Source organism: Callospermophilus lateralis, chromosome 16, assembly GCF_048772815.1.
Source record: "Callospermophilus lateralis isolate mCalLat2 chromosome 16, mCalLat2.hap1, whole genome shotgun sequence".
NCBI lineage: Eukaryota > Metazoa > Chordata > Mammalia > Rodentia > Sciuridae > Callospermophilus > Callospermophilus lateralis.
In genome coordinates this window covers 56077894-56094356 of record NC_135320.1, presented here as the reverse complement: position 1 = coordinate 56094356, position 16463 = coordinate 56077894, and the positions used below count along the sequence as shown (strand labels likewise).

At 36.0% G+C, this 16463-nt stretch overlaps 1 protein-coding gene across 1 annotated transcript in view; it reads left to right on the top strand.

Annotated features, from left to right (window-relative positions):
* Rgs22 (regulator of G protein signaling 22) overlaps positions 1-16463 on the top strand; it is a 114191-nt gene that overhangs the window by 79835 nt on the left and 17893 nt on the right. Inside the window, exons 21-24 of the mRNA XM_077105565.1 lie at positions 3138-3293; positions 8005-8100; positions 10212-10305; positions 10406-10489. Of these exons, the coding sequence (XP_076961680.1) occupies positions 3138-3293; positions 8005-8100; positions 10212-10305; positions 10406-10489 (430 nt within the window). The remainder of the gene's footprint in view (positions 1-3137; positions 3294-8004; positions 8101-10211; positions 10306-10405; positions 10490-16463) is intronic.

The window sequence follows — 16463 nt, the reverse complement described above, 5'->3', positions numbered from 1 at the left end:
ATATTCACATAGCTCATAAAATAAGTGAGAGGAGATTTAAGTATTCAACCAACATAAAGTACACAAACTCATGAAAGGAAAATCATGTCTGTTAACCTGCTCAAGTTACTTCTTTTTAAGATAAATAATAGAAAACATTGACTTGGTGAATATAATTTATTTGCATTTTGAAAAGCCTTTTAGTGATGTTGTTCTTAAAAAATGATTAAGAAAAATAAATTATAATAGGGGTAATAGGGAAGGCCATGTCATGAATTAAGTGATATGAAACAGAGATTCAGAGTATGATTGCCCTTGAGCATGGAAAAAGGCCATTATTCCTTAACTTTCATTTGTAAGCCAGCTGTGTTCTAAGTCCTCTAAGGGATTGAACGTGGACTCCCAATCCAAAATATGCATTAAAACAGGCAAAAAATACAGAGGCATGATTGAGGATGTGCTAGAGAGAAATAGAGAAAACAGGGTGCCAGAATCAGAGCATCTGTTAATGAAGAGGTCTTAGAAAAAGCTTGGCCTCTCCTCGGGGTACTGACAAACCCAGACAGGACTTGCCAGTCTATTTCAAAGACCTTGAGCCTGGTGTTAGAGACCTGGAGCTAGAGACACTGGCTGGTTCTGGCACACTCTTCAGGAATTGCAGCCAGTGAGCTTTATTGGTGACCTCTGGCCTGTGACTTCTGTCTGATGTCCTAAAATGGAGTCCTAGCAATAGCTTAAATATAGAGTTTGAAGCCTCTGAAAATACAGGATCTTTATTTGGGGGCCTCATCCCTCTGAATCTGTTATTCCTTCTGTTGTTCCCAAGGAAGCTCAGAGAATGGCATACCACCTATCCCTGCCCAGGTATACAGCTAGTATCTGGTTGCCATCTTCATGTCTTCCCTCTCCTTCATTTTGTTACTCCCTCAGCTAATACCTTCCTCAGATGTGTCCATTTGTCTCCTTGTTAGCTGTCACTCTACCTATAGTTTTTCAAACTGTACCACACTTCAGATATGTAACAAGTCTCACATCAAATTACCAAAACCCCCTGCCTCTGGGCTCTCTCTAGTCCTTTCAACTCAATCTGCAAACAGAGCGATCTTTCTAAAATATGTCTGATCATGTCATTTCTCTGTTTAAAATGTTTCTGTTGTTCTCTCCACTGCCCTCAGAATGAAGTCCACACCCTCCATACCTGCCTGGCTCCATCTCTTACCGCTTCCTGCCACCTCTCCCCTGGTCTTCCTGAAATGGCTCTTGAGCGTTGTGCTGTATCCTCTTCTCTTCCTGTATCTGTCCCTGTCAGAGCCCTTATCACACTAAACTACAAGTGACTATCCTCATGTCTGACTTTCCCATTAGGCTGTAAGCCTTTTGAGGACAAGGAATGTTTCTTTCTTACCTTTGTGGCCCAAATGCTTGACACATTTTTTGACTTATGAATAAATGATGTGAGACGAGATCTGGCATGACAGATCATATTGGAAATGACAGCAGAGTTGAGCAGAAGGACTGAGTAGAAAATAAGACTCTGCTGTTTAGCATGGCCATCAATGTACCTGTGACGACCCCTCCTGCCCATTGCCCAGTGGCTGGAAAATTTCATCATCAGCCAAGTTTTCACTCATCCTTTGATTCATACTAAAACCATTGCTCATCTACTAGCATTGAGCAGAGTAGTTCTGTAGTTATTATTTTCTTTACCCCACAATTTGGTTTTCTTTTAACCTTCTGGAGGTACAGATTCCATTTATTAATTATAGGCATTAACCTAAAATCTTAATTGCATCTTTTGGAAATATAGAGCTTTTATGATTTCTAGTAAAACATTATGTCCTAATTGGGTGAACTTACTAGAGAGCCTTCTACATGGAGATACATACATTTGAGAGATGGGAATGATTAAGATTTTGGAGAGAGAATGGAGAAGTAGGCACAAAAATTGGTGAACAGAGAAGAAGGAGTAATTAAATTTAAGTTCATATAGCCACTGTGATACCAGTATATTGACAAGGGGATTACCTAATTAAATGAGTGGCAGATAAATATAAATGAAATTTTCTTCAAAGCATGCATTTCATCAAATAAAATATCTCTAGATTTTATAATCACATTCCCAGGAGTCTATGGAATTCAGTCACAAAACTGTCTTTTAAAAAGGGTGAATGATTTTATAATTATGAATCACATTCATGTATGGAAAAGTGGAGCAATGAAATATGCCGATTCAGGACTCTGTTGACCATGAAGTATTTACTTTGTAAAAAAAAAAAAAATCTTCTTTTCCCTTAAGAGTTGGCTTGGTGCCTAATGGGATGGTTCATTTTTCTTAGGGCATTAGGTAAAGGCCATTCCTAGCCATACGATGTTGGACTTGATTTGATGTGGCAAGTCCTACCTTCTTGGAAGTAATGTATGCCTCTGGAACTAATGGAAAAACTTGGCATGGGAATTAGAGCAACTATTCTTATCTCTGTAAATATCACAATTAATCACTTAATGTAAAGTGTCCTTATAGAAAGCATTTGTCTAGGATACCATTCTGCTTTCTAAATGTTACTTTTCTTGCTCTCACATAAAAGAAAGATTATATCATTTAAAAGTTACTCAAGATTTATTCTTAGATCTGCAGCTTTGTTTAAGAGCTTTTCCAGAGGCAAAATGGTATTTCCTTTCTCTAAAAGAAAGAAAAGCGGGTGGGGGAATTTCCCTTGATGAACTGAATACTTGGAATACTTGTGTAGAACAGCAGTGTGTAGCAGATCAACTAGTATATGTTTTAAAAGAAAACATAAATTTCTTATTTAAAAAGACCTAATGGATTCTTTATTAATACAATCAATTGGTTAGGGAAACATAAGAATAAAGTGACTTTTAAGTGTATTTGGTGTGTGTGTGTGTGTGTGTGTGTGTGTGTGTGTGGGGGTGGGTGTGTGTGTTTTAAAGAAAGAATTCTCATTGGTAATAAAAAAAAACATTGATGATAAGCATGTGCTGAGCTAAACTGTACTAAGAAGTCTGGAGACAATAAGTTGAAGGAAACATGGTGCATATTAAAGACAGAATAGTTAATCCATTATTATGGTGAATTAGAGTTTAAATTGATGCATTTATTTAAAATTGTAATCTGAGACATACTTTGTTTTTTTACACAGATGACAATTTTTGGGGTTCTGTTTAAATTTTGGCCACAATTCTGTGAGTTTAGGAAGAATTTAACTGATGAAAAAATTATGAGTGTGTTAGAGAGAAGACAAGAATATAATAAGAAAATAAAATCCTCAAGCACAGATGACGAAAAATTGGGAAAGGTAAGACAAGACTTCTTTGGGATTGAATCGTACTTTGAAAAGGTATGTGGTATGTGTGAATTTGTAGAAGAATTTTCACTGAGGAAATATAGAGATAAGTTATGGAATACAGATTTTAGTGGATTTTAAGTCTTTATTCAGAGGTTTCAGATTTACTTTTGAATTCCCCAGGATTCATTTCAAATATTGCCTCTTCTATGTGAAGTCTTCCTTAACTCTCCTAGCTACGCAAACAGCTTACATCTGCTGCAGTAATGCTCCCCCCTCTCGTAAAGCATGCTTTTTATTGTCCTGTAAGTTTCTGCATCTGCCATCTTTGATGGATAGAGATCCTTAAAGATAGAATCACAAGTTCAAGGCCACCCTCAGCAACTTAGCAAGACCCTGTCTCAAAATTTAAAAAAGGAAAAAGGGCTGGGGATGTAACTTAGTGTTCAATCCCCAGTACAAAAAGAGAGAGAGAGAGAGAGAGAGAAAGAGCCCATCTGACTCTTCATCCATATTTCATAAGCACATATACCTGCAGCCAGCATGTTGCTTTATCATTAATAATCATTGTTTATTGAATAAATCAGGAATTCTATGTGGTGTATGTAAAATAAAGAGTGTAATATACTTAACATCACAGAATACCATTGAAAAACATGTGGAACATAGAACATGTCATAAAGTAAATGTTAGTCACATTGATACTGTAGCAGCGGGTCTGGCATGGTGGTGCTGCACCTCAGTCCCAGCTGCTTTGAAGGCTGAGGTGGAAGGATGGCTTGAGGTCGGGAATCCAAGAGCAGCCTGAGCAACATAGGAAGACTCTGTCTCAATAACAAATGTAGCAATAATTTTCCTTTTTTATTACAAAAATAATAATATCAAACATATCTTTCATTTTTATTCTTATCAAGTAGTTAAACGGAACTGGGTAATCTAAAGAAAGTTATGATAAGAGAAAAAGAATCTCATGAAAATAACTTTCATTTAGTTTAATATCAAATACTTAAAATGAACAGTGTCAAATTTATTAACAAAAGAGCATGTAGCTTCACTAAATAAAAATTTTAAACTTTTAAATGGCAAAAAATAACATTTGAAGAAAATGTTATGATAAAAGTTATGATGTAAGTTGTAAAAGCAAATCGGAAAAAAAGTAAATACTCTTAATAGAAATTTGGGTGAAGAGGGCTGTGGCTGTGGCTCAGTGGTAGCACACTTGCTTGGCATGTGTGAGGCACTGGGTTCGATTCTCAGCACCACATATAAGTAAATAAAATTTAAAAAAGGTCTATCAACAACTAAAATATATATATATATATATATATATATATATATATATATATATATATATATATATAAAAGAATTTTGGGTGAAGAGTGTTAACATGCAATCCCCCCCCAAAAAATTACAAATGAACAAAAGCATTCAAAAGTATTCAGCCTCCCTGTTAACCAGACATGAAGACTGGCACAGAAGAAAATATTGGCAATATCCAGTGTTTGTTGAGCTTGTGAGAAAGAGGCATACAAACTCATCCATTATTAGAGAAAGTATAAAATGGCACATTTTTCTAAAGGACAATTTGACAACAAATATTGTTTAAAATGTTCGTTTTTTAAAAGTCAGCACACACACACTTCTAGGAATTTATTCTAAAGGAGATAATCATAAAAATTCACAAAGGTACATGTACACAGCATCATTTATAATAGCACAAAGTTGGAAATCACCTAAATTTCTAATTTATCTATGTACACCCCTTTAATCACCTGTTGAAAATGATAGTATATGTTTTTCATTTTATCATTCAACAAACATTGAGTGCATAAGACTATTTAATCATTGAAAATGGTGATCTAATTTATTCATTTCATCATTCAGAAAATATTTGAGGGCATCCTATGTGACAGATGCTGTTCTACAGTAAACATATAATGATAAATAATACAAAGGCCCAGCTTATCTTCCATTTCTGTATTTCTTTACATAGAAACATTTCCCAAAATATTTTGTTAAGAAAAAACAGATTTTTAAAAGAACACATATATGGGAAAACGGAAATCCATATGCTGTAGAATGTAATTTAACCCTTATTTCTCATTCTGCACAAAACTCAACTCAAAGTGGATCAAAGACCTAGGAATTAGATGAGAAATCTTGCACTGCTAAAAAAATATATAGGCCCAACACTCCAACATGTCAGCTCAGGAACTGACTTCCTTAACAAGATTCCTAAAGCACAAGAAGTAAAATAAAAAATCCCTACATAGGGGCTGGGGTTGTGGCTCAGTGGCAGAGTGCTTGCCTCACAATATGAGGCACTGGGTTTGATCCTCAGTACCACGTAAAAATAAATAAACAAAGATATTGTGTCCATGTATAACTAAAAAAAAATTTTTTTAAAAACCCTACATGGGATGATGCCCTTCAACAGATGAGTGGATAAAGAAAATGTGGTATTTATACACAATGGATTATTACTCAGCTATAAAAATGAATGGAATTATGGTGTTTGCCAGTAAATGAATGGAACTGGAGACTATCATGCTAAGTGAAATAAATCAATCCCCCCAAACTAAAAGCCAAATATTCTCTCTATACACAGATGTTAGCATACAGTAAGGGAGGGAAGAATAAAAATTTATTGGATTAGACAAAGGGGATGGGAATAGGAAAGACCGTAGAATGAATCAGACACAACTCATATGAATACACAACTGGTTGTAACTCCACATCATGTACAACCAAAAGAATGGGAATGTATGTATATATAATGTCAACATTCTACTGTCGTGTATCACTAAAAATGAAATGTAGTGGAACATTTTGTGAAATTTGGAGATTCAAATTAATATTTAGGATCGATACTTTAGTTCTTTTCCATAATTACCTGCTGTATTTGGCAAACTTAGTGTTTAGCAAACATTGTTCTGGATGATATTTGCAATTAAAAGACATGTTCTGTCTTCTCAAAAAAAAATGGGATGGCATCAAATTATAAAGCTTCTTCATGACAAAGGAAATAATCAAGAGCATGAAGAGAGAGCTATAGAATGGGAGAAAATCTTTGCAATCTGCTCCTAAGAGAGGGCATTAATATCCAAGATATACAAAGAACTCAAAAAACTTAACATCAAAAAAGGAAATAACCCAGTCAATAAATGGGCAAATGAACTAAATAGACAGTTCTCAGATTAAGAAATTCAAACTGTCAACAAATGAAAAAATGTTATACATCTCTAGGAATTAGAGAAATGCAGATTTAAACTACACTGTGATTTCATCTCACTCCAGTCAGAATGGCAATGATCAAGAATACATGTAACAATAAATGTTGGCAAGGATGTGGGGGGAAAGCGTACACTCATGCATTGCTAGTCGGACTGCAAATTGGTACAGTCTCTCTTGAAAGCAGTATAGAGAGTACTTAAAAAGCTAGGAATGGAACTACCATTTGACCCAGTTATCCCACTCCTTGAAATATATCCAAAGGAGTTAAAATCAGCATGATATATTGATACAACCACAAAAATATTTGTAGCAGCTCAATTCACAATAGCTAAGTTATGGAACCAATCTCGGTACCCTTCAATAGATGAATGGATAAAGAAAATGTGGTATATATCCGCTATGGAATATTACTCAGCCATAAAGAAGAATGACTCTATGACATTTGCTAGTAAATGGGTGGCTTGGGAGACTATCACACTGAGTGAAATAAGCCAATCCCCCCCAAATAAAAGATTGAATGTTTTCTCTGATATGTGGAAGCTAATCCACAATAAGTGGGGTGGGGAAGGTATAGAAGTTCAGTGGAGTAGACAAAGGGGAATGAAGGAAAGGGAAGGGATGGGAATATATGTATATAAATATACAACAGTGAATCTCACCAATGTGTACATCCACAAGAAATTAATTTAAAAAATAACTATGAGTAAATGACAGAAATATCGGTAGAGGAGAGGAAAGGGAAGGGGAGGTACTGAGAACTGAATTAGAACAAGATATATTTCATGCTTTTAAAATTATGTCAACATATATTTTTTTTATATACGTATAACATGTATAACTAAAAAGAACCAATAAAGAAACACTTCTCATTAGTAATAAAATAAAAACATTGATGATAAGCATGTACTGAGCTCAACTATACTAAGAAGTCTGGAGATAATAAGTTGAAGGAAACATGGTGTATATTAAAGACAGAATAGTTAATCCATTATTAGGGCGCTCTGGCATAACAGTGAAGAATAAGATCAAATTGGAAATGAGAGCAAAGTTAAGCAAAAGGAGACTCTGCTGTTTGGCATAGCTATCAGCATACCTGTGACTACCCCTCCTGCCCAGGCCCAGTGGCTGGAATTGCATAAAATTCAAGCAACAAAACATAAACATTAAAATTATAGATTATATTTGTATTTCTATGCATTTTCTCTTGTGAGAAATCTGGATGGATGTTCTTGAAAATGTTACAATGGTTTTTCTTAGATGCTAGAATTTGGGACTAGATTTTACATTCCACTTCATTATCTCATTTGTTTTTAAATATTTTATATTAGTATCAAAAGAAAATTAAGATCAAAATGACTTGATGAAAACTCAGTTGTGGCATTCACCATGAAATATTTTTTCACATGATATTACAACTTCTTCACTTCAAATTCGTATTAGTATAGCATTATCCCTTTTCTGGAATAATTTAATTTAATATAATTGCAGTTTGGAATCAAACAATATGGAAGTACTACAGGGTCTGCTACCAAAAGCGCCTTAGTCACTGAACCCCTCCAAGGCCTGCAAGCATATGGCCGGCAGGTAAGCAGCAAAAGAGCACAGGTCTCACTTCCTCTCCAGAGGACTGGGTGGTGGCTCCCAAACTCAGTCACTGGACAGTGCTGGGGTATGTTTGTTTGAAGTGGGGCTAAAATTATAATACTAGGAATGATTGGACGGGAACGTCCTTGAGTTTTTAGAGTTGAACAGTACTTTTAAGCTGATTCTGGACATGTAATCAAGGAAAATAACTTCTTGATACACATGAATAAGATTTAAGTTGCAGAAGTTGAAATGATCATTTTATTGGAAAAGAGAATAAGAGAGAAAAAAACTGTATGTATATATATGTTGTTATATTCTTGTGTTAAGAGATGACAGACGAACGTTAATGCTTTGTTTCAGTTTTCTAATTTCTTGAAGTGGTCATTAAATTGGCCATTGACTAATACATTCACAATTTTTTTGTTTATTTTTATAATTAGCACATTAATATCACTTCTCCCCAAATTTCATGAGTATATGTGCATTTTTTATTATTTTATATTGAAAGTGTTTGCATGTTAGGATAATACTGACTCAAGAAACAATCATTTTAGCACTCAGGAATGTCACATAACTTCAGTTATCTGGTTGAACTAATAGACTGAAAAGCTTTACTGTGAGAACAGAAATATTCAATTTTATGCAACCATGTGCTGAAAGAGAAATATCTAAAAGTGTACAATACCTAAAAATACATTCAGAAATATATTAGTAAATGATTAGTATTAAACTTCAAAAACAGAGTGTAAAAAGAAAAGGGGTAAATAGCAGGGTTCCGTGGCGCACGCCTGTAATTCCAGCAGCTAGGGAGGCTGGGGCAGGAGGATCACAAGTTCATAGCCAGCTTCAGCAATTTAGTGAGGCCCCTAAGCAACTCAGTGAGACCCTGTCTCTAAATAAAATATAAAAAGGGCTAGAGATGTGCTCAGTGGTTGAGTGATCCTGAGTTCAATCTGGGAAGGAAGGAAGGAAGGAAGGAAGGAAGGAAGGAAGGGAGGGAGGGAGGGAGGGAGGGAGGGAAGGAGGGAGGAAATGCTGATGTAGATGACCAGGTTTCTAATTTTTACTCTGCCCTTATAATTCAGCATTACCTCATTGACTGAAACTCAGCACATAATCTCCTTTGAGTCTGCTTTCTTATCTGTAAAAAGAGAGAAATGAGATGGTAATGTCCTAACAGATAGCTCAAGATATTTGTAGGAAATGGAAAAGCTTTTGAAATGGAAGTGGTGATATACTCCTGTAATCCCAATGGTTTGGGAGGCTAAAGCAGGAGGATTACAAATTTAAGGCCAGCCTAAGCAATTTAGTAAGACCCTCTCTCAAAATAAAAAGGGCTAGAGATATAATTCAGAGGTAGAATGCTCATGGGTTTGATTTTTTTTTTTTTTTTTTTTTTACAATTTTTGTTCTTTCAATACTAAAAGAAAGAAAGAAGAAATACCCTTTGGAAACCAAAGTCATTTTATAAATATAAATGTAGATCATAGTTATTATAGCTATTTAAATATCCATGTTGAATTACTCTAGCAATTTGTAAAATAATAATAACACTGCCATTTTGCAAATGTGGGTGGGTGTCTGTTATATGCATTTTTTCAGCTAGATTTTGCACATTGAAATTGTAATTAACCCAATTGCAAAAATTGTCCTCTGATTCTCCCACCCCCAAAATCTTGGATCTTTTATAAGCACCTAATATGTAAAGATTTAACTGTCAAGATATCTATAAAGCTTTTGTGACACTGATTCACTGAGCAATATTATCATCATCCTCACATCCTCCCCCTCCCTACTCATCAAGGAAATTTACAGATTTAGGCAAAAATTTTTAGAATGCCCTTACTATATCATAAACATTCTAAGAAAAGGAGTAAGATAGATTGATAATAATTTGTGATGCCCAAAATGTTTACTAAGCAAATTCAGCTTGTGAAATTTATACCACTTAAACTTCTGATATGCATACTTTTCTTCGTATGTGTTATACTTTAATAAAAAGTTTAAATAAAGGGATATAAGTCATTTCACCCTCAATAATAGAAGTCATTTTAACTACTTCCTCAAGCAAAAATTTCTAGAATTAACTTTGAAAATCATTTTTCCAGCCAACCTGGTGCTACTCAAAGTATATAGAAGCCTTAGAACAGGAAAGAGTTCTTCTTAAAATCCAAGAGGAACTGGAAAGAAAGATACTTGCAGGTAAGTTTTTCTCTTTATTTACAAGATTATTTTGCTATTTCCCTATCACAGATTAATTTTAGAGGATTTCAGCAATTTTTATTTCTCTCATTTTGCACAGGTACATCATCACTAAGTAATTTATTTAGGCCTTCTGGTTCAGTCATGTCTTTGAAGAAGACTTGGTCTACCGTCAGCCTCCTGAGTGAGTTTACAGGGCTAGTCCATCTTCAGTCCTCCTTTCTGCCTCTCAATTGGCCATTCAGAACATGGAGGCCATTCAAAACCCCCACTTCCCTGAATCCCAAGTTAGGGATGCGAGTGTATCCTGGTGTGTTCTGTCTCTGTGTTTTCTCTCCTTGCTGAGGAGGAAAGACTAAGAATTTATTCCTACAACTTGACCTCTTTTCCAGAGGGACAGCATTGATGTCAGTGTTTGCATCCTGTTGCTGATAGGTGTAAGGTGAGTCCTAGTCTGAGAGATGGTCATTCCCACCATGTCCCTTTAGCACACACTCATATATATGTGTGCAGCTGTGCACACATAAACCACACGCACACACACCACACACATCTACACGTCCGCGCCCCACTGACAAATCAAGGGGTCGGAACATCTTGTCCTCCTTTTGAATGGCATTGTCTCTCCTGAGAAGTAATACCTTTGAGACGAATGATTGATGGTTCCTCTTTAGTACTTATCCATCCTCTCTTCCACAGAGAACATGGATGGAAGAATGGGATATAGCACAGTTTTCCCAAAATGGTAATATAAGAAGGAACTGAAAGTAAAGACAGGGCCTTTCTCCCATAAAGATATTGATATACAGATTATCTGTCATTGTTTTTTTTTTGTTTTGCCATGTTTTTGTTTTGAGCCCAGAGGCACTCCACCACTAGGCTATATCCCCAGCCCTTTTTTGTTGTTGCTATTTTAAGACAGGATCTCCCTAAGTTGCTCAAGCTGGCCTTGAATTTGCCATTCTCCTGATTAACATCCCAGGTAATTGAGAAACAGTGTCTGCTACCATAACCAGCCTTATATGGTTTTGACTGGATACTAATGTTGGGGTTTAACAAGGCCTTTACAAAGTAGTCCAATGGCAAAATGTAGTATATGTGTGACCCCTTGGCCAGATAGTTGAAGAAGCCAGTTAAATTAAAGTCCCCTTCTTTTTTACCTTTTGTCCTACAGATTAACTTTTTGGTTTTTTAAAATTCTTACTTTTTCTGGTTCTTGGGAGGGGTTGATGAGTAGGCCTAATGTTTTTAGCCTGTTCATTTTTTTTTTCCTATTATTATTCACCCTACCCACTGTTTCCCCCACTCCTTAGGACACCACTTTCTTGATCCTGTGACAATTCTGTATAGTTTTTGTTGTCTCTGTTCTGGATTTATATTTTCCATAATATCATTTTAGATTTATATTTTCTATAAATGCTTATGTTTTCATGAATTTATTTTTGTCTTGCAGGAATTTTTTATGTCAAAGTTAACTGACACGAGAAGCTCAAGTGACTTATTGTCTTGATGGTCTGCCATAGAGCAAGTCTAATATCCACATAAAATTTAGCTTGTTTTGCTTTTATACTTGTAAAATTACAGTTATTCTGTACACATGACATACAAGAATGTAAAATTCTCAGAAACATTACAACAAAATTACTACTATCTAGGTTAAAAGAATCGAAATGTTTTGCTTATCATAATCCTTAAAAGTATGTAATTTTTTCTCCTCAGTTAATATTTTAACAAATATTCCTTGATTCCTTTACTATATTTAATTAGCAGATAAATTTGGCAAGTAATCAGGGAACATGAATACTCCTAGCAATAAATTGGCCCAAAATATAAACAAAAGAGTCTTCCCTCTTTCCTTTATAAAGAATCTATCATTAAAGCAGTGGTTCTCACACTTTAATATGCCTAAGATTGACATGTGACCCTGACTAGCAATTCAGGTTCCTGGGGCCACTTCCTGAGAATCTGCTTCAGTAGTGCCCAAGCAGGACTCAGAAATCTCAGTTTTTACCAGACATCCCAGGTGATTCTGATGCAGGTGTTCCACAGAGGACTCTTTGAGATAAACTGATAGGGCAGCAAGAAAAGTACTTCAAAAGGTAAAAGCCCTCTTACTAACTGAAGCTGCATTTTTTACTCAGAGAATCCAGTCATACCCCTTCCTTTACTTGTTCCTGGAGGGAAGGGAAAGTGGGTAAAGAAATGACCTGGGAGGATGGTTTATGGACCTTATGACTGAGTTGCTCCAAGGACTGCGACTAGATGACCAGATTGTGAACAATGGACTTCCAGTTCTACACCATCTTGGAAGATATTTTCAAAGTTGTTAAGTGCCATTCCAAATTCTCCAAGGAGTTAAATATTTTAAGTAGGGGAAAGTATCAGTAGATATACTTTAAAGATCATCTCTCTTCTAAAGCAGGGGGTTTAGGAACTCTGTAGTTTCCTATGCTCCCACAGTACCCCTAAACCCTAAAAAGCCTATTTTGTTACTATTTTTCTATTTGTTAACCTTCTTAATTCGTCTCTTCTTTTCTCAATTCTTCTTTTCTCAATCTCTCTCTCTCTACTTCTCCCACCCCTGTTTTTCCTCTCCCACTCTTACCCTACCTTCTCTGTTTGTTTTGTTTGTTTGTTTTGTTTTTGTTTCTTGGTACTGGCAATTGAACCCAGGGGCACCTAACCAGCCACATCCCCAATCCTTTTAAAAAAATATTTTATTTAGAGACACATCATCTCTAAATTGTTGAGGCTGGTTTGAAGTTGAGATCCTCCTGTCTCAGCCTCCTGAGCTGCTGAGATTACAGGTGTGTGCCACCACGCCTGGCTAGTAGAGCATTTTATGTGGTCCATTTTCTCTCTTAGCATATTAATTAGACTTCTTTTAAAAAATTTCTCACTGGTTGTCCCAAAGTGTGCAATACACATTACAACTAATAATAGCCCTCTTTCAAAGAATGTTAAAAGCACCAGGCGTGGTGGTCCATGCCTGTAATTCCAGCAACTCAAGGAGGCTAAAGCAGAAGGATCCCAAATTCAAGTCCAGCCTGGGCAATTTAGTGATTCCCTGTCTCAAAATAGAACATAGAAAAGGCAAATTTTAAAAAGGAAAAATTTGAAAGAAGCCAGGAAGGAAGGGGTAGGGCAATTTAATCTACAGAGGAACAAAGATAAGAATCACATTTGACTTCTCTTCAGAAACCATGCAAGCAAGAGAGTGTGGAGTAAAATATTTTAAGTGTTCAAAGAATGTAGCTTAGTGGTAGAGCACCCCTGGGGTCAGTCTTCAGCATCAACCCTTTTATCCCTCTGCAAAAAACCAAAAACAAACATTACAGTATTTCTAGGTAGTACAAGTACCTATAACGGAGTATTACCAATCCTCCTTTATCACACTTTCCAATAAACTATAATCACTGAATAGGTTTTGCTGTTATTTTGAGCAAATTTTTATCTGTTACAGCAATTGGGAATAAATAAATAAGATTTATTATTTACCTTCATATTCCTTCTCTATTAGTCTTCTTTATGTAGATCTGAGTTTCTGACATGTATGATTTTTCTTTTCTCTGAAGAACGACTTTTCATATTTTCTTGTAAGATAGGTCTACTTGAGACAAATTCCTTCAATTTTTCTTTGCCTTAGAAAGGCTTCCGTTTTAAAGATAACTGCATAGGACAAAGAATTCTGGATTAGTGGTTTTTTTTTTTCTTTCAACACTGAAAATATTTCACTCCACTCTCTTATCTGCATGGTTTCTGAAGAAAAGTCAAATGTAATCATGATCTTCTCTGCTGTGTGGGTTGAGCTGTCCCACTCCTTTCCTTCTGGCTTCTATCAAGATTTTCTCTTTGTCTTTGATTTTCTTAAGTTTGAATATTACATAAAAGGTGTAGATTTGGGGGCATTTATCCAGCGTGGTATTCTTCGAACGTCCTGGATCTGTTTTGTTGTCTATCATTAATGTCGGAAAATTTTGTCATTATTCTTCTAATAGTTCTTGTTTGTTTTTTTTTTTTCCTTCTGGTATTTCCATGACAAACATTGACACCTTTTGTTATTGTGCCATAGTTCTTAAATATTCTTTTCTTTTAAATTCATCTTTCTCTTGCATATCCGTTTTGGAAGCTTCTGTTGAGCACCTAAAGATCATGATTCTTTCCCCAAGTGAATCCGGTCTATTGATGAGTTCATCAAAGGCATTCTTCATTTATGTCATAGTGTGTGTTTTTTTATTTCTAGCATTTCTATGAGTTTTTTTTCTTGGAATTCTCTAAGCTACAGTACTCACCTGTTCTTGCATATTGTCTACTTTTTGAAAAAAAATTAGAACTCTTACCATATTAATCATGGTCATTTTAGATTTCCTACTCTGAGAATGTCAATGCCTCTCCATAGCTGAGTCTGGCTCTGGTGCTTGCTCTCTTCAGACTGCATTTTGCCTCGTCACATGCCTTGTTATTTTGTGTTGAAAATGAGACATGATGTATTAGGTGAAAGGAACTGGAGTGGATTAGCCTTTAGTGTGAGGTTCATGTTCAGCTGGCCATTGATATGAACTTATTGTGTTGTTAGAGCTTGAAATTTCCTCTTTGCCCTTGTGTCTTGTTTCCCTGTTGTGTTTGGGTTTTCCTGAAGACTAAATAGTGCCTCAGCCTTGACATTCTTGAAGTTGGTCCCTGTTAATGTGGTGGTGGGGAACATATTGTAGTCCCATGATTAGACCTCAGTGTTTCATGAGCCTGAGTTGGGTATTTCCCCTTCCCAGTTTGTTTGGGCTTTGATAAAACCCTCCTCTGTTGGGGTCTGGTCAAATTGTTTCCCTAGAGGGTAGGCTTTGTAAAGAACAGCACACTCGGGGTAGATTTCAAAATGATGACTCTAGTCCTCTCCTACCAGAAGCAAGAAGAGATTTTTCTCTGGTCTTCTCAGGAAAACATGGTAAAACTTCTAGAGATAAAACTCAAGGAAATTTGGGGGCTCCCCTAAGTCTGGACCCTTGAGACTTTTTTTTTTTTTTTTTTTTTTTTTAACTCTCAAGCCAGTCTGCAGTAAGCCTTGAGCAATTCATCAGTTACAGCCTCTCTGTTCCTACTGAGGCTGGTTCTAGCTGCAGGCTTCTGCTCCTGATGAGCTTTCTGTCTCTCTGGTTTTAGGGGCAGCAGATTGCCCTATTACCAAAATTTTTTGATGGATGCAAGGAGAATTGTTGATTTTCAGATTGTTTAGCCCTTTTTCTTGTGAGGATGGCTGTGATGACTGACCTCCTTACGTGACAGTCCAAGGCCCTCAAAGTATCTTCAGAGCATGAGCTTATCCTAGTTTGTACCATTAGAGGGAATTTCCTTATGTTAGTGTGCAGGAAGTATCATCAACTGTGGTTCCACAGGCTCTTCTCAATATTTTGTCAATTCTTCTCCTCCTCCCCTCTTTATTATTGGATGGTTACCTATTTCAAATCACCACCACCTTAGAGCTGCGCACTAATTAGTATTTCTTTCCCTGCCTGGTCACCTTCCCCCTATCCTCAGTGTAATCTTTCTAAGATGCAAACATGATTCCTCTGTCTGAATCCTTCATTGAGATGATTGGTAAAATCTATTATTGGTCAACTAGAAGTCCTTTACTTAGCATGATACATATATAAGGCCCTTTAGGTTCAGGTTTATCCATCTCAGCACGATTATCATTTTTGCCAGATGATTATTTGTTGTTGAGGGCTGTCCTGTGCATTGTCACAGTGTCCCCGGCCTCTACACCCTTATGCTGATAGCACGGCTCCCCAGTTGTGGTAACTCAGATTTCTTTAGGTGTTTTGTCAAATCAGCCTTATTTGAGAAGCACTACTTTAGCCTTCTGAACATTTTATTTTTGTTTTTTGAAATATCTGATTATAATAAAACTTTTAAGTTTTAGTTTCAGAACATATATTTTTTAAAGTGTCATACCTGCTGCCTCCATAACACCTACCAACAGTACTTTGTAATCACCAATGACTGATTTGTTTTAGTGAGTGTCTATCTTACATCTACTTGAATAATGTCTGCTTTTTAATGTAATCATTGAAAGCATAATGCCTAATAGAGATTCCCAGCCAATGTTTGTTGAATTAATAAAACTTAAATTCCATATTCAAGTTTAATGTAGCATATACTGT